Source organism: Curcuma longa, unplaced genomic scaffold, assembly GCF_044706935.1.
Source record: "Curcuma longa cultivar G26 ecotype Majalengka, Jawa Barat unplaced genomic scaffold, ITB_CL_G26_1.1 contig_11566, whole genome shotgun sequence".
NCBI classification, from domain to species: Eukaryota; Viridiplantae; Streptophyta; class Magnoliopsida; order Zingiberales; family Zingiberaceae; genus Curcuma; species Curcuma longa.
In genome coordinates this window covers 1-22,647 of record NW_027428906.1, presented here as the reverse complement: position 1 = coordinate 22,647, position 22,647 = coordinate 1, and the positions used below count along the sequence as shown (strand labels likewise).

General features: G+C 43.1%; 3 protein-coding genes, 1 long non-coding RNA gene and 1 other non-coding gene across 6 annotated transcripts; 4 read left to right on the top strand and 1 right to left on the bottom strand.

Moving 5' to 3' along the window:
• Positions 1–51: 51 nt before the first annotated feature.
• Positions 52–132, top strand: TRNAL-AAG (transfer RNA leucine (anticodon AAG)). Its single transcript has one exon. It is a non-coding gene; the product is annotated as a tRNA-Leu (tRNA).
• Positions 133–2,596: 2,464 nt separating this feature from the next.
• LOC141815853 (uncharacterized) lies at positions 2,597–3,971 on the top strand. The gene is made up of 2 exons (XR_012600621.1): positions 2,597–2,792; positions 3,619–3,971. It is a non-coding gene; the product is annotated as an uncharacterized LOC141815853 (long non-coding RNA).
• Positions 3,972–5,736: 1,765 nt separating this feature from the next.
• LOC141815874 (2-methoxy-6-polyprenyl-1,4-benzoquinol methylase, mitochondrial) lies at positions 5,737–10,947 on the bottom strand. Of its 2 annotated transcripts, none has more exons than XM_074703740.1 (9): positions 10,874–10,947; positions 9,982–10,107; positions 7,616–7,742; positions 7,462–7,523; positions 6,972–7,127; positions 6,739–6,883; positions 6,410–6,481; positions 6,099–6,207; positions 5,737–5,923 (listed from the first exon to the last, which is right to left on the bottom strand). In XM_074703740.1, exons 2-9 carry the CDS (start codon positions 10,076–10,078, stop codon positions 5,822–5,824), a joined length of 870 nt encoding a protein of 289 aa, XP_074559841.1. In that variant the 5' UTR covers positions 10,079–10,107; positions 10,874–10,947; the 3' UTR covers positions 5,737–5,821. The 2 variants fall into 2 exon arrangements, with proteins under 2 accessions (XP_074559841.1, XP_074559842.1); XM_074703741.1 differs by having other exon boundaries at positions 9,982–10,096; positions 10,874–10,906.
• A 947-nt stretch (positions 10,948–11,894) lies between these two features.
• On the top strand, positions 11,895–15,081 carry LOC141815881 (protein IQ-DOMAIN 3-like). The gene is made up of 6 exons (XM_074703749.1): positions 11,895–12,111; positions 12,575–12,696; positions 12,793–13,008; positions 13,701–13,922; positions 14,047–14,166; positions 14,258–15,081. Exons 2-6 carry the CDS (start codon positions 12,622–12,624, stop codon positions 14,918–14,920), a joined length of 1,296 nt encoding a protein of 431 aa, XP_074559850.1. The 5' UTR covers positions 11,895–12,111; positions 12,575–12,621; the 3' UTR covers positions 14,921–15,081.
• A 2,359-nt stretch (positions 15,082–17,440) lies between these two features.
• On the top strand, positions 17,441–18,018 carry LOC141815878 (uncharacterized). Its single transcript, XM_074703745.1, has one exon. It carries the CDS (start codon positions 17,474–17,476, stop codon positions 17,792–17,794), a length of 321 nt encoding a protein of 106 aa, XP_074559846.1. The 5' UTR covers positions 17,441–17,473; the 3' UTR covers positions 17,795–18,018.
• The last annotated feature ends 4,629 nt before the right edge of the window (positions 18,019–22,647 follow it).

The following is a 22,647-nucleotide window of genomic DNA, read 5'->3' as shown; positions in this document are numbered from 1 at the left end:
GTTTTTTTTTAGATTTGTCTATTAAGAAAAAGTTAAAGTTAATTTTCATCAGTTGAGATGGCCGAGTTGGTCTAAGGCGCCAGATTAAGGTTCTGGTCCGAAAGGGCGTGGGTTCAAATCCCACTCTCAACAATTTAATCATGTTTTTATAATTTTAAAACGTTAATAATAAAAAAAACTCCATGCTCGGCCCAATGGGTCGCCCGTGGGCTGCCTGTATCTTTTTTTTTTTAAAAAAAAAATCTCGGCTGAACTATAAATAGTGGGAGGATGATGACCGCGGCCGCCGCCGCCGCCGCGAGGAGAAGAGAAGGAAAGCGGTAGCGTGGGCGACGCCGCCACCGCAAATCCCTCTCTCTCCCCGGGTCTTCCGCTTCTGCAGATCGCTGACGCTCCCGTGTCCCTTCTCCTTTTGCTGGAGCCGATACCTCGAATACGATCGCGCCGCCTGAATCTGGCCCAGTTCGTCACAGATCGAGACGGTTAATCTCCAGGGTAGGTGAGAGTTGACCCCCTCCTCCGCTAACTGTCGCTTCTTCCTGACATCATCGTGTCGTTGTTGCTGTGGTTGTTGTTTAGCGGTTAAAAAAGTGCTGTTTTTTCGGATTGCACAATGGGGATCTTCGTGTTTATCTCCCTCGTGCTCAGGTCGAAAAATATATTTATATTTTCCCAAAATTTGTGTATTCCCCGTCTTCTTGGCTCTTGCTGTTTGGCAAATTGTGGTTTAAATTATTCCGCCCATCTTGTCAATCATCCAACCTCCTTATAAGCAATTCAGTGCCAAATACTTGTTCAGAATACAGTGGAGGCTCGTTCCCTGTATGCATTTTCACAAAAAGGGAACTTTTTTTTAATGTTCAGATGACATTATTGCTGATTCTATTGTTTCAAGAACAGATCTTGCTGAGCACTGTAGTTCTCTGGCATATGCTTTCATTATCTTAATATCTGACCTGTTGCTTCATGCTTTTTTCTCCCAACTCAGCTACTTGAAATGCTAATCAAATGTATTTTGAATGTCTTGCAGGAGGCATACAAGATGGAGAGTCGGCCACTCAGCATTGGGCAGTTGTTTACTGAATTCTTTCCCGATGCAAGAGTTCCAAGAGTAGAAGTTATCTATCCTCAACCTCGCCGTGCAGTGAAAGTACCTACCATGTTAGATTGTGCAGGCAGTTTGCCGTCCACGACAAAGTGGTGAGTTACCACCTTCTGAGATTAAAGATTGCTGCATATGTTCTTTTTTTGCTTGAAGAACGTTTTCTTTATTTTCTTAAGCAATAATCCTTTCTGTCGTTCATGATGGTTCTTATGCTTGTCATGACTTTGAACTGAGGACGAGTTTTACAGGGTCTGCAAGTGAAGATACACTAGTTCTATTCTGTGTTTGTTAGTTGTGTCTCTTGCTGAGACTTCTATTTATAAATGGATGAGATTGGCAAATATTTAAGCACAAAATCTTACAGATGACTGCACATCTCTAGAGCATCTAACGATATTAGACTATGCAGCATCAACTATCATGGGAATCCTTTCTACTAATGCGTATAACCATTTCTTTGTTGTACAGATGACTGCACATTGAATGCTATATTTGTAGTTCTTATTTAGTTTCCATGGAAACTGTGGCTGATAATTATTCTTCCTTACTTTCACAGCGTTCTACCTGTTCGGCAAGAAGACCATAACAACCTTGATTTCTTCGATGCATTTTTGGATAAGGTATGCTATCTACCTCCCTCTCTTTCTCTTCCCAATGCATTCTTCCAACTGGTGTCACTGATAACAAAATTGATCGATTTATTCAGGATGAAGCTGCAGACGATCAAACTGTTTTTTTCTGCGGCTCGCCTCCTGTAAGAACGACAAATCCTATAGTGTGGGATGCTTTCTTTGCTAAAGAAAACATTGGATTTAGTCCTCCAACAACAATCCATCAATCAAGGACTCAAGCTAGAGTAGAACAAAGCCCCCGATCATGCAGTTCGTCGTTTGATAAAAGAACAGACAGCTTGGTCATGATCTATAGTTAGCCCTCTCCGTAGCTTTCCTATACCAGTGTACACAATTTTCCTACAAACATAGATCCACCTGAAACTTCTCCGATTGTTTGTGAATGGTGTAAATATGTAAAAGAAACATGTTTCCATAATATCATCTTATTCTTATTCAGAAGGCAGCTAGCTGCTTGTCGTATCGTATCGTGTTTGAAATTGATTGATGATGACTTTATTCATGTTATTATTTGCTTTGCTTGCCGACCAGAACAAATGAACTTTCCTTCATGTCGATCTGCACGTAACCTATTGGTTACACAATGTGGTTTTGTGGAAATATCTTGGATGACTGCAAGTTAATCTATAAATAAAGAGGATTGTGACAGAAGCTTGATGGATTTTGCTGCAAGATCTTGTGTTTGAAACGGTGAACGTAGAAAAATATAGAAAAGTAGGAAAAATTAAAAGCATTATTGGGGAATATTTTATTTTTATGGAATAATAGTGATTCTTATATTTGATTGATTATATATATAAAAAATTTCAATGGGTGTGAAACTTAGAGAATTTAAATAATCTAAACTTCAGGGGGCAAAGTGAGACTCAAGGACTCATCTTGACCGTTGGATTACGTTCACACGAATCACACCGCACGATATACGTCTGTGTGTCCGATCTCCTGTTGCCCTAATTTAGCCGTCATCTCCTTCCTCGCTCGCCTTCCCTATAAATAGCAGAAACCAACCTGCAGATTCGGTGGCCGCAAAAATCTTCGGCTTTGAGATTGCCGTGGTAATGCTATTCTCTACTCTTATTCTCGTCTTATTTCTTCGTGTCGAGGGTGTTTCATGGAGGACATGATGCGGTTTTATGAAGTTATTATTTACAGTATTTCGATGCTTGATCGGTATGTTCTTCTGCTAGAGATGATAGCTTGATTGGTTGATCTGATTCCAGGCAGTTATTTCTTTTTCTTTATGCAAGGATACTTAGATTTATTTATTTTTTGTTTATGATCTTAAATGGATTAGAATTGAGAAGTTAAGGGAAAATGCAAATGCGCTTATGGACGGTCAGATGCTGATCCGAACTTGCACATCAGCACATAACACAATCATAAGCAAAAGAAACCATTTGCCACTCACAATCCCTCCTTGAAAGCAATCAATTTCAAGGAGATTACACTTGGTGGCATTCATTTTAACTTCAGTTTATGGCTCTTGTTTTTTTTTAATTTTGTAATGTGAGTATAATTTAGCTGATCCTGGTTGATTGGGGAAGCTTAATTTTTCTAATTTTTGGTAGATGTTTATGTAACCTTTTATTAAAAAAAATTGATGGACTTCCCTACAAGATTTTGGGAAATCTAAAACAAGCACATCAAAAATGTAACAATACCATTAACTAAAGAAATCATTTGCCACTCAAAATCTTTTTTGAAACAAATCAATTTCTAAGAGTCCACCCGAAATCCTGGTTATTGGGAAATATTGCTTAAGTTATTTTTTATCTCTGCCATTTTTTTCCTCACAAAGATACTCGAAGTTCATATTTAATATTTTTCATTTTTCATCATTATGTTCATGTTAATGTTCTATGTATTTTTTTTTTACTGCAGATGCTTATTCATTAGGAATTAAGGGAGTGTGCTTATGGAAGGTCAAGTGCTGATCTGAAACAGACACATCAGCACACCACAATATCATAAGCTAAAGAAACCATCTGCCACTTATAATCCCTCCTTGAAAGCAATCAATGTCAAGAAGATACACTTGGTGGTGTTCATTTTAGTGTTATTTTTTCTGCTACTTGGTTCTTTTATCTTATCATTGTGACATTTTTCCTGGATTTTGTACAGATAGGGTGGGTTTAAATCTTGTTGGGAGCTAGCTTAGGAGATTGATACCATTTTAATGACTAACTGTGAAATGAATTAACCATAGCTCATATATCCTAGGCCTTTTTGGAAGATCACCTAAGTTAATTCTGATCCCTGCCGTTTTTCTTACTAAGATGTTTTGAACAAGTTATTTCATATTTTTTACTTTATATTAAATCTTTATGCTTTTTTTAATGGACTCCAAATATATTTTTTTTGGAAATGGGTGTGTACGTAAGTGCTAATGAATGATCAAATGTTGATACAAAATAGGCACACATCAACGCACAAACCCCACAACAACTTGCCAGCCCTTCAAGAAACTAATAAATTTTGAAAGTGCACTTGTGGTAGTCATTTAAAATGCTCATATATCCATAGGTTACTTGCAACATTGCTAAGTTGATTTTGATCCCTGCCATTTGTTTTCTTTTTCCTCCGTGTCACTTATAATTTTTATATTTTTTTTTCTGTTTCTCTGTCATGTTTTTGTGCAAAAAAATAGTTTCTAATGGTTCTTCTTTATTTGTTGGATAATTAAAAAAGTAATGTGCTTATGGACGGTCAAGTGTTGATCTGAAACAGGCTCATCAGCACATAACAATAGCATAAGCTATAGAAACCATTGCCACTCGCTATCCCTCTTTGAAAGCAATTAATTTCATGGAGGGTACACTAGATGGCATTCATTTTTATATTTTATCCCCCTCTTTTACTATGTTTCTTGATTTTGTATGTATCAAGGTTCTATTCATATATAATCGAGCTGTATAGATCATACCACTTCAATTGATCTTGTTTGATGGCTTGTCATATAATTTTATGCAAGTTCTATTATCATATATTGATGAATACATACTAATATGTTGAATTTGATTTCTCACGGTCGGTCCACTTGAAATCTAACATCATGTATTTTTTGGGGTCTTGGTATTTGTTGCTTGTTCTCAATTTTAATTGTCTTGAAATCAACCATTGAATATTTTCTCCAGCGAGTGGCTAGTTTTTTTTTCTAGTGGGTGGCTAATTTTATTATCACATGCTGCTGCTTTTAGTTTCTTCTGGTGTTTTTTTCTTCAGATAATGCAACTTGTAATTTTCTTTTCGCAACACTTTTTTGCTGTATGCATTCTAGGGACCTGCGAAGGTGACGCATAATATTCCAATGTGAAGTAGTGATTTCCATAACCCAGCCTTCTCAACTATTATTCTCAATCTTAGAACATAGCTCGATTAAGATCAGAAAGAAAATTCTGTATCCTGAAGTGCTCCAGAACGTAGCTCTATTAAGATCAGAAAGAAGCCTTTCGATGTTTCAAGGCAGCTTCAACTATTTCTGTCTTCAATAATTGAGTGATAACTATTGGTAAGATTAAAGAGTTTTGTTTAGAGAATGCTGTTTAAATTGTATGAATTATAACAATTTGCAGGACTTCGATACAATTTTAACGGTAAGATAAACTTTCTTTGTCTTTTATTTTTGTCTTTTTGTTTTTTGTTTTAATATGTCAGAATTTTATCAATGTTTTAAAAATATATAGAAATTCAAGAATATTTTGAAAATAAATAAATAAATTGAGTTTGAGCTCTAGACGAACGGTGAGCTTCTCATAGTTGTCTTCGTCTCTCACTATTCACAAAAGGAACGAAAGAAAAAAATATATTAAAAGCATGTACTTGTATATTTAAGTATTCACAAGGAAATAAATATAACACAATGGGCACCAACAAATTGTATAACACCATAATATTATATGAAGAGAATTTGGAATGAATGTGGCAAGATACTGACAGATTAGTCAAGAAAAATAACTAGCAAGATCAATTGAAGTAGAAGATCGTTTTTAACAAAGCAAATATGGAAGAACGTGTTTTTATTTCCTGGTTTACTTGTTTTCAACTGATTCAGTAAATTTTACTAAAATGTTGTCAGCTCTGTGGTTTACAACTTCAAACCAGAGTGAATGGCCACCACACCACCAACTAGATTCTCATACTCCACTGCCTGGAAGCCGGCATCCACGATCATCTGAGCAAATACATCCTGCACAAACAGGAATTTGGTAAATATCATCCATCAAACAAGACGAGTTTGATCATTCATTTTGATTTTGAACTCTTCTTTTTTAGCTTTACGTATCACACACTCGACAATGTGGGGGATTTCACACTACTTTCATGGCATTTGTGAATATGAATTGCTTAGGAAAAAAAATTACTTGTTTCGGAAACCGTCGGATGCTCTCAACTAGGTATTGGTAAGACTCTTTGTCACCAGCTACAAGTTCTCCCATAGCAGGAATTATCGAAAAAGAATAATAGTCATATCTGCAAAAGGGGATTCTTTGAGTCAAGCAAACAGACCAGAATATGAAAATCATTAAAAATAAGTTTTATCTTCATCTTAACAAAGAAGACAATCTACATTTTGGTAGTCATTAACTTGGTGCACAAAAGTAGATTGCATTTGAAAGGAAATCCACAACTTGTGGAGAAACTTGATAAAAGTAATTCGACTGTTGTTACTTACAGCTCTTTGAAGATGGGCAACTCAACATGGCTTAATTCCAGGCATAAGAACCTGCCTCCTTGTTTTAGTACCCTTGAGAGCATAGAAAATGATATTATTAGTAAACATGTCATCAGAGGAATACTTCTATTGTGAGCAAACAATCCATTTTGAACATCATTGATACAATTTTTTCATGTAAGTGATCATTTCATTATTCCACTAAAAATTGACATTTAAGAACTACAGAATAGATCCATTTCTCAACAAACGTCTGTCTCCACCAAAAACTTGGATGATTTTAAAAGAAATGCTTATATTGAGTACTATATGTAGCTTCAAAAACGCACCTATAGGCTTCTGCAAGAGCTTTCTCAATGTGTGTTACATTTCTAATACCAAATCCAATCGTGTAACCATCCATCGACCCATCCTCAAAACTCAATGCTTCTGCATCTCCTTCCACCCAATGCAGATAACTGCCTTTTGTATATCCTACATAAAGAAAATAAGTATGTGGTAAAAGGAAGAGATAGTAACAAAGCAGTTTATAAAACAAGCTCCAATAACATGGTATGCATACCTCTCTCAGTAGCACGCTTCTTGCCAACATTCAACATATTTGGGTTAATGTCACATATAAAGATTTGTGTTTGTCCTTCTGTTTCAGCAAAATTTTCATGTATGGCTTTATGACTGGCACCTCTAATGCTTTCCAACACGCGGAAAGCTATATCCCCTGCATAAGAAGCAACAAGCATACTAAGGCCTACAATTTCTCATGCCAACTAAAGAAGAGTCGAGATATACAGTTCCGAGATCAACATACATTAGTTATGCATATTCTAAAATGAAGAAAAATGCCAATAATGTAAAATACAATATATATTATATAAATCTATATAAAAAATTTACAGTCATTGTTCGAGAACAATCTTTGCTTTAGTATTGCCATTGCCTCAGTGGTAGGAAAGGCTCAGGAGCTCATGGTGGTAGTGTTTGTTAGTCATAAAGAATAGTTCCTTACTCTCAGCTTAGTTTAATGCATTTATGTTGGTAACATCAGCAATTACCTGTGCCACCAGCTACATCAAGATGCTTCATCCCGGGAAAAGGACCCAGCTTTGAAATCAATCTTAATTTTCCTCAAAAGAATGCATTGCTCAGTTAAGAAGAATCTAATTTCAGGATCATAAATCAAATGAAAAGTTGTCCAACGACCCCAACCTATCTTTCCACAATCTGTGCAATCCCACACTCATCAAATCATTCATCAGATCATAATTAGAAGCCACACTACTAAAGACATTGCCGACCAATTTTCTTTTTTCTTCTTCGTTGACTTCTGTAAATCCTGCATTAGATACCACATTATTAACAAAAGAAAAAAAATCATAAGGTCAGTTTCATAAAAAAAATTGAGTTATTTGCGTTGACTAATATGATAAGTGGGAAAATTACAAAATATGTATCTTTGAAATATGATACTTCTGAAATGATTTCTTCCTGTTTCCATGGGCATGTGCGTTGGTAATTTTTGAGCTTTCAAAGAAACGAAGAGGATGCATGAACTATTTATTTATTCCTTCCACCTTGAAAGAATAAATTCTTGCAAGTTAGATGAATTCAGACTTGGTGAAGCTAAAATCTCAAACAAATCCTATACATCAAGAAGTGGATATCGGAGGAAGCTTTAATGCCTTTAGTCTGAAAAATGAAGCAAATGATGGAAAAATGCTTACTACCATCAATGTAGATATCAGTACTAAGATGCATTTCTTTCATTTTGTTTCCTATAATCGTAGATAGAATGCCACCTTAAATATCACATGAACTTGATTGTGTTAATTTGATAAGATGGTGATGCATTTCTTTTGCAGTTGTGACACAATAGTACTAAAATCAGAATATGGATAAGGCAATAGTTGCTGCCAATATGCACATGCTTCATTACATGTCATGAAAACATTGATGTCTCAATTGATCAACATTACAGCAGATCATGTTTAAGCAGTCATGAAGACAAGTGGAATAGAGCATAGAATCAATTCATCTCCCTAAATAAATGTGCATACTTCTAGACAAACTTTGATGCATCAGGCTTAGCCAATAGGGAGTACATAAGAATAAGCACATAGATTGATGATATTAGAAGACAGGTCATTTAGATTCTTTTAAAACATGAGCTAGTTTAAGAATATTGACTCATCAACTAGTATGGAGAAAACATAGAGGTGGAAGAAGTTGATAAACAATTAACTATGAACAACTAGTAGTGCCAAAGCGGTTGAGATAAATTTGCCCACACATGTACTGAAAAATCAATTAAGTTTGACTGTATTATAAGTTATACCATTCCAGCAATATAAGGTTCAGATCGTTGGATTAACAATACAGATCCTACAGTTTCTTGTATCATTCTTCTGAAATGCGCAGCGTACTGAATATGTTTTCAGAAGGTCCACAAATTCTAATTGACAAAGACTATGATTTGTTAAAATCTTCAAAAACTTGATCTTTTTTTAATTTATAGCATGTAAAATAAAGTAACACATCTCATTGATTTACTGTATGTCTGTATCACACCAAGCATCATAAGAGTGCAGATCAACAAGAGGCAAATAAGAACAGAATAATTCAAGGGTTTCATAATTCCAACTTACTTTTTAATTACCATGGAAGGAGAGCAATCAAATAAGAAAATTTCACAAGTCTATCCAGCTAAGTATCACAATGGACATTGTAAAATCCATCAGCTTTGGAAAGCAAGCGTGAAAGCATGATCAAGACAAGCATCTTTTTAAGTTGTTAGTGTTCCAGAATTGTCCATAAAGGTGTTTCATAGACAATCTCTTTTGAGTAGACATGCTACTTCTAATTGATAAATTAGAACAATTTGCTTCAAAAATCTTTCCAATGCTTTGTCATTTGATTTTGACCAGTATTTAGTTAACTCTTACAAATTTGGATTTTCAGTAATGAGAACCTTTCTTATTGTTTTTATTAGCAACATTGGCTAAGCTATTTCCATACTAAAGAACTGCACTTTTTACTAAAATTATGAGTTAATCACAAAGAGGCCACCTAACTCACCATAACCTCAAGGTCCTCAACAAAGATGAGCGGAGAGAATTTTTAATGAACACAGGAAAAATACTAAACCCTTACCTCTTAGCACATCAAGCATTCAGCAACTGGATGATAAGCATCCATAGTTTTAGACTTTGGTTGTCACACCCACAACAAACCATCATTTGCCATAGACATTATTCTCAAATTAATCTCTTTAAACGTACAACATGAGTGAAGCTTACAGATCCTATAGCCGCGCAAAGTTTAGGGTTCAGAACTGTATGGTCACACATTAACTTAACCACAATCCTGTCAGACAATACCCGGGGAAAAGAAGTCATGCTGTAAAGATTAAGAAAGATGTGCCTCAAAACAAATAACAAATCAAAAAAATTGAGATATCTTTGTAAAATTTTGTATTTCGTGATCATTGAAATTGCAGAATTGAACATAAAATTTAAGCACATACATTGAGTTAAGAATGGAAATAGAGAAGTAATAAAAGCTTGTTTGATTGATACCAAAGCTGGTTGCATGTGAATGGAGAAATGCAGCCCCTCGAGGAAGGAGGTAATTTTGACTGTTGATTAGTTTTCTGATGGTCCTTTGCAATGCCATGATATGATTTTTGCCACTCTATTATCCCTCTTCAAATGATGAAACAAGAAAACAATGAGACAATTATTCTCTCCAAAAACAGTAGATCTGTAAACAAAGAAGTATATGACTGATAGGAATGTGCTCTACTGTATGGAAAAGATAAAACTACCAAAACAACAACATATTTTTCTTGCTTTGGACAAGGTTAAAACACACACACACACACACACAAATCATGTTTTCTTCTCGTTTGTCTCAGGGTTACAATTTTTGGACAGCATGCATATTTACAAGTAAAGCAGACCCAACATGCCAATCCTGCGAATATACTCAAATGAACTAATGTACGTTAAACTTTCCTACCTAGGGAAGAAGGAAAATCCATAAAATTGTCTATCACACAGCATAATTGAATTAGATGCCATACAATTTCACAGAAGCACAGTGTCTGTAAATAAATGAGAAGTTGCCAGGCTATATTGAATTTATGATCATTGAACCAAGTAAATATCAACTTGCGATAGGAGTCAGACGGTGTAATTTTTAAGTCTACACGACTTACCATAACACAAATGACAGATAATTGTCATGAAAACGTAGTAAGAGCTATGAAAATCGGTTATGCGTTGTGAAAATGGTGGCAAATCAGATGCCATTCGAAATTATTCTTTTTATATTAGTCTCTTGAGTGATTGAAGGGACATGGAGAGAAAGAATAGCTTTTAACAGAAGGAGAATCAGGAGAAGGCGCATCAAATGACCGAGAAGAGGAATACTGGAAGAAGAACACGAAAACAAGAAAGAGAGTCCCACCTGGGCTGCGGGGGCGAACTTTCTCGATACAGTATCGCGGCGGCGGCGGCGGCGGCGGCGGCGGCAGCGGCGACGGTAATCTGGGAGAGAAAGCTGACGAGGTTACAGTATCGACCTAGGTAAAGGAAAGAGTAGAATGTTTTTACAAAAAGACACCCAATATTATTTTACTTTCCGTAAAAATTCTAATTTTTTATTTTTCTACTTAAAACACCCTTACACAGATTTATTATTAATTTACAATTTTAGATCTCAAGCTAATTTAAATTTCACGTCACTAATTTGCACATTATACACTTGAATAACTGTAAATTAATTTATAAAAAAATTGAGTTGTTTTTAAAATTAGTTGAAAATCAATACAAATGATTATAATTATCTCAAATATGTGAATAAATAAATTAAGATGTTATGTGATAAAATAACTACAAATTAATTTACCAAGATATAATTAAATTAATTAATTTACCAAGATATAGTTAAATTAATATATATATATATATATATATATATATTATGTGCCTGTAATTCTCTTAAATATGTGAAAGGTATTAATTTAAATTTTTAAGGTGAAAAAAATTGTAAAGGTGTATTATTTGGTAAAAAAACTGATACTGGAGCGAGGGCCTTTTGGTAAAACGAATTATTGATGGTGCATTTTGTAAAATATTTTTGTTTTTCTGAACCGCACCTCGTGAGAGTTGACCCGATCGTACCTGAGACGTGACCCCACTCCCGTTGCCAGTTCGAACCTAAGCATCGGCGGTTCATCCGACGAGATCAAGACGTGGAATCGACGGAAGGAAGAAATCGATCAAGCGAACGAGGAATGGAATGGCATCGATCGCAACGCAATCGAAGTGGATAACTCGAAGGACCGAGGAAGAAGAAAAGGACGATGGAGGCGGGGCCCCAACTTTTCCGCCAAAGTGGGACCCGGCGGACAGTGAGGGGAGGGGCGTGGCGATGGTGGTCGCGAGCGAAGCAGCCGCCTCTACGTCATTCCCGTCGCCGAGGCGAGATCATGACCCTTTGGGGGGCTCCGATTTCTTCCTCTCGTCCGATGGGCGGTGGAAAAGGAAGTGGAGCGAGGGTAAAAAAAGGCTATCTGAGGTCTTTGCCGTGATTCTGCGTCCAATCCTCCCACTTTGGACCTCTTCTTTTTCTTTGGCTTCATTTTGCGAAAGAAAGCGAGGACCTTTGTTGCTTCTGCCTCCCATTTCGCAAGGACTACCAGGGTAATGATAGAAAGCTTCTCACTTTGCTGCTGCCAATACGACTCCCCTTTCCTTTTTGCCTCCCACTTTCTGTTCCCACCTCTGCTGCTTTAAAGTCGTCGTTTTGGAGTTGTTGATATTTTTCTTCGCAGTTGTAAGAGAAATTTGCAGGCTTCTCCTCCTCGAGGTTTTCAGAACCTTGTCGTTCATCATTTGCTATTTTCAATACTTGCTTCAGCTTTCCTCAGAGTTGATCTTTTGTATTAAAAATGATTTTTTTTGTCGTAGGTGTGTCCTTGAAACTGTAAATTGGAAACACATATTTGGTTTCATCTTTGTTCCTTTTCTTTTGCTTTTGTTCCCGTCCATGTAAAAACTTCTTAAATACTCGATTTACGGTAGGACATGGGAGTTAGGGTTTATCCTTGCTTCTTCTTCTTCTTCTTCTTCTTTTGCTGCTTATTTTTTGTGGTTCCTTTCACAGGAGTGATTTAACAACGAACAGAGCTGTGTAAGAGGAAGAAGGTGGAGATGGGAAGAAAAGGAAAGCGGTTTGGAGCTGTCAAGAGAGCCTTCATCCCCCACTGCTGTCAAGGGAATCCAAAGGTGAGGCTTGATAATTCAAAAGCTTCACACTGACTTCCCACAAAAATAGTGGAAACCACTGCTGTGAGTGTTGATCAACCTTTGCTTCTTGCTCAGGTTCAGGAGTCCAAGCTGATAGAGAAAGGGGACGAACAGAGGAAGCATGCCGACTCGGCAGCACTTGCCAGTGCCCCTGATGCCGAAGCTGCAGTTATCGCAGCTCAGGCTGCAGCGGAGGTTGCTCACCTTGCCACTTCTGCAACTAGGCACACAGTTGAATCAAGAGAAGAGATTGCAGCTGTCAAGATTCAGACTGCATACCGAGGATATCAGGTATAGTTTACACCTTCATTTATTTTCCTGCTTTCCTTTTTTATTACTCTCTCAGTTTCTCCATAGACATCTACCATTTGTATGGTCAAACAATTCTTGATCAAAACAATAAGCTCTGTTAATTGTCTTATCAAAATTAGCCAATGCCTTCGTCTGAGTATATTGTATCATCTAGGTTAATTTTAGTACAGTTTTGATACAAAATCTTACTCATCAAATTGTTGGCAAAACAACTTGATGTCTAAAATTTATCAATTCTACATTTTTGAGGGTTTGTGCCCATGTTTAAATGTATCAGTATCATTTAGGCTAGCACAATTTTGATAGTAAATGTTATTTATCAACCTCTTTGGTGAAACAATTTGATGGATGGAAAAAGATGTTTTGATGCAATGAGTATCATAAGCAAATGCTCGCTTTCGGTACTTACCAAACCTTCTAGAAATTGTGCAAATAAACAAAGAGGAAGCTACATAAGTGTTCACTACCCCCATATAATAGAACAATACGCCTTGCAACTTTTGCTGTGAAGACTGATTTTTTCCGGAGGCATAAATTCTCACATTCATGTCGTAGTTTCTGAATAAATGAAGTCCTTATGTTACTGCACTCTTTATCTTCACATTTCTTCTGTTGGTTGGTCTTTTGTTTCCTATGGTTGAATGTATCATCTTTTTGACAATTTTGCCAAGGCAAGAAGAAAATTGAGAACTTTGAGGGGACTGGTTAGGTTGAAGAGAATGCTCGATGGAAATGCTGTCAAATCTCAAACTACCAACACATTGAAATGCATGCAAACGTTGGCTCGACTGCAAGCGCTCATACCTTCAAGGCGGGTGAGAATGATCGAGGAAAACCAGGCGCTTCAGAGGCATCTGCAACGCAAGCATGGAAAGGAACTAGAGAATGTAAAGGTGTGTGCATCTTATAAGGGTTTGAAGAACTGCTATCTTAATTTGAGACTGAAGATTTTTGAACCACATGACTTCAATTGAGTTTCGGTATCTGAGACCTGGCCTTCTTGTTCCCCCATGACAGATTGCTGAGCAATGGGAGGCAAGTCTTCAGTCCAAAGAGAAATTTGAATCGAACCTCTGGAATAAACAGGAAGCTGCCATAAGAAGAGAAAGAGCACTAGCTTATGCATTTACTCATCAGGTGATGCATATTGCTACTCCTTTCTTTTGGCATTAGCATTGTCGACTAGTTTGAAACTCACCGTTGTTATTGTTCCCTTTTCGTTTCTCAGTGGAGGAGCACTTCCAGATCCATAGTTCCGACATTCATAGACCCAAGCAATCCACAATGGGGTTGGAGCTGGTTGGAACGCCGGACGCCTGCAAAGCCATGGGATAAACAAAGCTCAAAGGAAACTAAGGGTCATGCTTCCATGAAGAGCATCAGTGGCTCTTCCATTGCTAGTACAACAAAACATAGCCTGGAATGCACACCATCAGCAGCTTGGAAATCAAGGTGGCAGCAATCACCAACAGTGAGCAGAAAGAAATCAGAGAGCCCGAGAGGTCGTCGGTCCTCTATCGATTGCGATTCCAGGAGCATGTTCAGTGTCCAATCTGAGCGGCCGAGGAGACGCAGCATCGCATCAATCGGAGATGATGAAAGCCTAGCGAGCTCATTCACCCTTCCCAACTACATGGCATCTACAGTGTCATCTAGAGCCAAATCGCGGTCCCCCAGCCCAGTATGCAACAAGGTTCAAACCCCTGAGAAGGGATCGACTCGCAGGGCTAAGAGACAGCTCTCCTTTTCATCAGTCGACTGCATCAACAGCAGCATATATGCAGCAAACGCTAGGCGCCTTTCAGGGCCTCCAGAGGCAGGCATTTCTCCATTGAAGGATGAAGCTGCCATCGGCCAGGAACAAGTAACAGCCAGTACAAGCATGAACTAGCAACCAGAGAGGCAGTTGGCGATGTGCTTAAATGAAACTTAGCTACTAATTTTGTGTGGTTTGTGTGTGGTTTGTTGCGGCTTGTCTGCTGTGTTTTGTTGTGTATGTTTGTGGACTGTGCTCGATCTTTGCCTCTCTTTCATAGTTAACCCTTCCATAAACCTCAAGAGAATAAAAACTACAACTTTAGAGGATTGCTCGTACAAATGTTGTTAATGTAAACTCTTTTATTGCCTAGTGACCTGTTTCAGTGGCTAAAAAAAGATTAAATATGACCAATAGTTATTAAATTATATATATATATATATATATATATACGAAACGGCTATCCTGAGCACCGTCGTCCTGAGCACCCGTGAGCACCGGAATCCCGACCGTTCATCCGATCGCGCGTTCAATCTCAGCCGTCCCTTGCACAGTGTTTCTCCTCGGACCTCCGCCGCTTCTCGCCGCCCGTTCATCGCCGTCCGACCACCGTCGGCCGCCGGACCGGGCCCGTTGGAACCGCAACTCGCCGGCGGTCCGGCGGTGGCTGGATTCCGGCCGCGATTTGGCCGGAATCCGGCCGGATTTCGGCCGGAATCGGCCAACAGACACTGTTGTCCGATTCCGGCCGAAATCGGCCGGATTCCGGCCAAATCACGGCCGGAGACCGGCCGCGGTCGACGCGCCCGGCGCCGGCGCGTCGACCGCGGCCGGTCTCCGGCCGTGATTTGGCCGGAATCCGGCCGAATGCCGGCCGACAGTGGCGCCAGGCACTGTTGCCTTGTTTCGGCCGGAATTCCGGCCGGATTCCGGCCCAATCCGGCCGGAATTCGATGCCGGAATGTGCGCCGGCGAGTTGCGGTTCCAACGGGTCCGGTCCGGCAGTGATCGGTGGTCGGACGGCGATGAACGGACGGCGGAAGCGCGTGGAGGTCGGCGGTCGGTGCTCACGGGTGCGTAGGAATGGGTGCTCAGCGTAGACGAACTCATATACGAAACGGCTATCCTGAGCACCGTCGTCCTGAGCACCCGTGAGCACCGGAATCCCGACCGTTCATCCGATCGCGCGTTCAATCTCAGCCGTCCCTTGCACAGTGTTTCTCCTCGGACCTCCGCCGCTTCTCGCCGCCCGTTCATCGCCGTCCGACCACCGTCGGCCGCCGGACCGGGCCCGTTGGAACCGCAACTCGCCGGCGGTCCGGCGGTGGCTGGATTCCGGCCGCGATTTGGCCGGAATCCGGCCGGATTTCGGCCGGAATCGGCCAACAGACACTGTTGTCCGATTCCGGCCGAAATCGGCCGGCCAAATCACGGCCGGAGACCGGCCGCGGTCGACGCGCCCGGCGCCGGCGCGTCGAAATCACGGCCGACAGTGGCGCCAGGCACTGTTGCCTTGTTTCGGCCGGAATTCCGGCCGGATTCCGGCCCAATCCGGCCGGAATTCGATGCCGGAATGTGCGCCGGCGAGTTGCGGTTCCAACGGGTCCGGTCCGGCAGTGATCGGTGGTCGGACGGCGATGAACGGACGGCGGAAGCGCGTGGAGGTCGGCGGTCGGTGCTCACGGGTGCGTAGGAATGGGTGCTCAGCGTAGACGAACTCTATATATATATATATATATATATATATATATATATATATATATATATATATATATATATATATATATATATATACATGATTTTGATATTTTGCGTGACTGCCTCGTGCGCGACTCGCGATCCACCATCCATCATGCTATCGGGAGTTAGATTTAACCGTCCAAATGTAGGAATGCACGGTGATCTATCCGCCTGACCCCGCCGCTTCCAGCCACTCTCGCCTCGCCGTCTGATCACCGTCGGCAGTCGGATCAGGCTCGATCGACGTGCCACTCGCCAGCGCGTCGAAAGGCGTCGGATTCCTACCAGATTGTGGCCAGAATCTGGCGCAATTTGGCCTTCTCCGGCCGGTCTCCGATCGCGATTTGGTCAGAATCCGACCTCGATTTGGCTGGAAACGTCGCATGCCACTGTCGGCCGTGTTCCGACCGAATTGCGCTGGATTCTGACCACAATCTGATTGAAATCCGACGCCGGCCGATACGCCGGTGAGTGGCGCGTTGATCAGGCCCGGTCCGATGGTCGGCGGTGATCGGACGGCGCGACGAGGTCGGCCGGAAGCAGCGGAGGACGACTGTGTCGCGCAGAATATCAATTATATATATATATATATTTATATTGGGGCTGATTTTAAGAATTAAAAGATTATTAAAATATTTCCAAATTTAAGTGTTTAGAGAATTATTACGATATTTGAACAATAAAGTGCGTAGCTGGATATCAGACTTGCCAAACGTACTCCGAAAATTACCAGCCTGCCTGGGAGATCGATCAAAGATTGTTGTGGGGCCTACTAAATCTTAAATGGCAATAAATTACTAGGTATAAGTTTGTGTGAACTATTGAGAGTAACTTATTTTCATAATATTGTGTGGATTTTTGCCTCACGCTGAAGAAGAAACGAAAAGTATATGAGAAAAAAGAGTTGATTGTCGCTTCTTCGTCGATCCATCGTCGATTTGGAGGAGGATGGCTAGAGGAAGTTCGCAGTCGCAGGCGGCGGCGTCGTCGGGGGGCGCAGGGCGGCCGACTACGGTGGGGCCGCGGGGGACGCCAGCGGCGGCTGCCGGGATGCGGAGGCGGAGACTCGGCGGTGGGGGCGGGGGCGGCTCGGCTGGGGGGTTCGGCGGTGGGGGGAGCAACATGTTGCGCTTCTACACCGACGATGCGCCCGGGCTCAAGATGACCCCCACGGTCGTCCTGGCGATGAGCCTCTGCTTCATCGGCTTCGTCACCGCCCTCCACGTCTTCGGTAAGCTTTACCGCTTCCGATCCGCCGGCGGTTCTTGATCCGCCATCTTCGATCTAGGGAATCAAGCTGAAAACGGGAAAATCAAGTAAAATTTCACGATCTCTTTCTCCTTTTTTTTTCAACATGCTGTAATCGTTGTTTGGTTCCCCTCTATTTATTGATCGATCAAGTATGCTGTTGCTTTGAAATTAGGGTTTGAAGGAAGAGTGTTTTGCAAAATTCTGTGATAAGAATCTTGTACTCTTTAATCTTTTTTGCATTAGCACTTCGCTAATCAGCTCTTTATTCCTCGCAATAATTGAACTGAATTCAGTTTTACAACTCGGTTTAAATGTCAATAACTCCTCCTGTTCCGGTATATATCCCTGATGACGTCAGCCGGAGCTCGAGTCTGATCCCGGCTTGGCCCGGATCCGCTCCGTAAGCCCAAGCCACCCCTTCACTGTAGCTTCATCTGGGCCAGCAAAAGACTTCGCGTCTCCCTTTAGGCAAGTCATAGCCGATTGGTCGTCCGGCCGCCCCATTAGCTGAATAACCACTCGGGCATACCTTTCGGCCGAATAGTCATTCGGCCCCTCCTTCAGCCGAATGACCATTCGGCCACTTCCTCAGTCAAGGGACCATCCAGCCTCCTCCTTCCGCCGAACAACCAGCCGGCCGCCACACTAGCCGAATAGTTATTCGGTCACTACCTTAGCCGCGTAGTCATTCGGCCACCACCTTTAGCCGAACCCTCATTCGGGCATAACCTTAGCCGACTACCTATTCGAGCATGACATTTCCCGCACCATTCGGTGACACCTCGGCTCACCTTATCATGACTTCTGACAAGCCCACGCCCCCCCCTCATTAATGTTATCTCTCTGATGCCTATGTGCTGAGGCTGACAGGATAATACTTTTACAGCGACAAGATAAAAAACTCAAGTGGCTCTGACATCTCATTAATCGCGATAAGACATTCTTTAATGGTGACGTGACACACGCGCACGCTCACCTTCTCTTTAAAAGCCACTCCGGCGTATAGGTTTGCTCTCTCTCGAACCCTGAAAACCTCTACTCTTTATACACGCTCAAGTCCTCCTACTGTTCATCTTCTTCCTCCTCTCTTTCTGCTCCTGACTTGAGCGTCGGAGTGGTCGCGCCGGGGCAACCTCCGGCCGTCCAACTGACGTCTTCTGTGTTCGCAGGTCCGGAAGTCTCAGAGGCCTCTCGAAGCTCTTCTCCAGTTCTTCTTCTCCACTTGTTCGACTCCACGGCGAGCTAGGTCCGGTGACGTGTCCAGGAGCCATTCTCAACCGGAACATATTTTGGCGCCGTCTGTGGGAACACATTGCTACCCGGATTTGAGATGCCGACGGACGAACCTCCTCAGCCTCGCCTCATCACCATGACGCAGGAGGAGTTTGACGCAGCTGTAGCCGCCGCCGCTGCCGTTTTAGCCGTTTCCAGGCAACCGCCGCAGGTACTAGCTGGTCCCTCACGTCCTCAATCTATCTCCGGCGAAGCCCCCTCACCGCCGGCACGCCAACTGTTTGGGCCCGCAGAGGCCCATCCTTCTCAAGCCCATCAGGCCCATCAAGTTCATCATCAGCAGGCCCATCCTTCTCAAGCCCATCAGGCCCATCAAGTTCATCATCAGCAGGCCCATCCTTCTCAAGCCCATCAGGCCCATCAAGTTCATCATCAGCAGGCCCATCCTTCTCAAGCCCATCAGGCCCATCCGGTTCATCATCAACAGGCCCATCCTTCTCAGGCCCATCAGGCCCATCAATTTCATCATCATCAGGCCCATTACTCTCAGGCCCAGCAAGACCCGGCTCATCATACTCCGGGTTACAGAGCACCCGCCCCTCAAGGTCCCGGTCAAACTCAACCTCAGCAGTACGAAGACTACGGAGGAATGTCCGTAGAGTCTGCCGCGGCTCGAGCTCCACTTCATCGCCGCTCGAAGGGAAAGGGCCTGTACCCCGGTGAGGGTAGCAGTTCTAATAAATCCCCTTTTGCTCCATGGATTTTGGAGGAAGAGCTCCCTCGCCATTTTCGGGGGCCCCAACTGGGGGATTACACTGGAACGACTGACCCAGAGGACCATTTGGGGAAGTTCGAAAATGTTGCCACCCTGCATCAATATACTGACGCCATCAAATGTAGAGTTTTTCTCACCACTCTGGCGGGCGCCGCAGTTCGATGGTTTAACCACTTACCGCCGGCCTCCGTCTGTTCTTTCGGTGATTTCAGGAGTGCCTTTTTGAGGCAGTTCGCCACCAGCAGAGCCTATCGGAAGACTGTCATGGATCTGTTCTCTGTCAAGCAAAAGTCCAAAGAATCACTCAAGCAGTATGTCCGCCGATTCAATCAGGAGGCGAGGGAGGTCCCGGCGGCTCAATCGGAAGTCCTCATAAGCGCCTTCTCTCAGGGGTTGATTGAAGGAGACTTTTTCCGATCTCTCATTAAGAAGCCGCCCGAGAACTTTGACATATTGCTTACTCGAGCCGACAAATACATACATGTGGAGGAGGCCCAGTCGGCTCGGCGCATCAACGTCGATTCCCAACAGCCTGGAGGTTCGGGTCAACAGTCGGCCCCAGCAGCTCGGACTGAACGCCGTCCGCCGCCTCAGCCATTACGAAGACCAGAGCTGGAACATCATGTCAGGCCAGAAGCAGGCCCCCGGGTGATACAAGCAGTAAACTCCAGATCAACGCAGTCCTCAGGGCCTTCGCGATGGGTGCCTCGTTTCTGCGCTTATCACAAGTCACGGACACATGACACCCAGGATTGTTATCAGTACGCCCGAGTCCTCAGGGGAACAGAAGGGCAGCGCCAAGGAAGGGCGGCACCGGTCCCCCAACCGCGACAAAACCAAGCTCTGCCTCCCCCACCGCCTCTTTCTCCTCGTGCCGCTTACGAGCGTCACCGTTCCCCCAGAGAACGCGCCGCCCCAACACATAAGGAAGGAGATCAAGGACAGGGATCCGGTACCCGTGATCCTCAAGCCGGCAACCAAGACAACGCCCCTAGGGGCAACATTTTCATGATCACAGGAGGCACCACTGACGGAGATTCCAACCGGGCAAGGAAGGCGTACGCCAGGCAACTGGAGGTTTGCGGCGTAACCACCGGAAACCGAGAAGATGGACCCACCATCGGGTTCGGACCGCAGGACTTGGAGGGAGTAGATACTCCTCATTACGACGCATTGGTAATCACCGCCACCATCGCTAACTATGATATAAGGCGGGTGTTGGTAGATATTGGCAGCTCCGTCAACATCATCTTCAAGAAGGCCTTCGAGCAGATGCACATTGAGGAAGGTGGTCTGGAGCCGATGGCCACTGCTCTGTATGGATTTACAGGAAATGAAGTCCGCCCCTTAGGACAGGCTCGCCTCGCTATCTCCCTTGGCGAGGAACCAGCCCGAAGGACCAGGTACTGCTATTTCACTATAGTTGATGCGCCGTCTTCTTATAACGTGATACTAGGGCGGCCTACACTTGGTGCCTTCTCGGCGGTCGCTTCCACCCACCATCAGAAGATCAAGTTCCCGGTAGGAAGTCTGGTGGGGGAGGCGAAGGGTAACCAACTGGTGGCGCGACGATGCTACGTGGATACGGTCCGGACTGAAGCCAGGAAGATGCAGCGGACACTAGGAGCTGAAGTGCATGCCGTTCAAGAAGTGCCGAATCTTCGCGCCATGGCCGGGAAAGAACTCCTGCAAGTATGTCCTGACCGGTCGGAGACAACCGTACACGTTGCCGCAGAGCTGCCAGCAGAACTGAAGGCGGCACTGGCCGAATGCCTTCACCGTAACCAGGACGTCTTTGCCTGGGACCCGACTAACCTCACGGGAGTTGCACCAGACATAGCCGTTCATCGCCTCAATGTCCAGCCAGGTGCTCGCCCCGTCAAGCAGAAACGACGGCACTTCGGCCCCGAACAGAACAAAGTGATCAGAGAAGAGGTGCAAAAACTGTTGAAGGCAGGATACATCAGAGAAGTACACTTCCCTACCTGGCTATCCAATGTGGTGCTGGTGCCAAAGCCCGGCAACAAATGGCGTGTATGTGTAGATTTTCGGGATTTAAACAAGGCCTGTCCGAAAGATTGTTATCCCTTGCCTAGAATAGACCAGTTAGTAGATTCCACCGCTGGGTGCGAATATATATGTATGCTAGACGCTTATCAGGGGTATCATCAAATCCCCCTCTCTGTAGATGACCAGGATAAGGTCAGTTTCGTAACAGCAGACGGAACCTTTTGTTACAATGTTATGCCGTTTGGACTAAAAAATGCAGGAGCAACCTATCAACGGCTGATGGACAAAATATTCCGCCATCAGCAAGGGCGTAATATTGAAGTATATGTTGATGACATACTAATTAAGTCCGAAGAGGAAGCTCTCTCATCGCCGACATAGAAGAAACCTGCATCACTTTGCGCCAGGCCGGTCTGAAGCTGAATCCCTCCAAATGTCTATTCGGAGTCCGAGTGGGTAAATTCCTGGGGTACATAGTTACGGAAGAAGGCATAGAAGCCAATCCAGAAAAGGTGAAAGCATTGGCTCAGATGTCCCCGCCTCGCAATCTCAGAGAAGCACAAAAGTTGATGGGCCGGATCACCTCTCTTTCCCGATTCATTTCCAGATCAGCAGAGCGCAGCCTTCCCTTCCTCAAAGTGTTGAAGAGAGCGCAGAGGTTTGAGTGGAATGAAGACTGTGACAAGGCGTTTGCTGAGCTTAAGGAATACCTGTCCCAGCTCCCCAGGCTCGCTAAGCCTTCCCCAGGCGAGCCGCTAATGATGTACCTGTCGGCTTCTAAAGCTGCCGCCAGCTCTGTTCTGGTAAAACAAGAAGGGCAGTCTCAGCATCCCATCTATTTTTCTAGTCATCT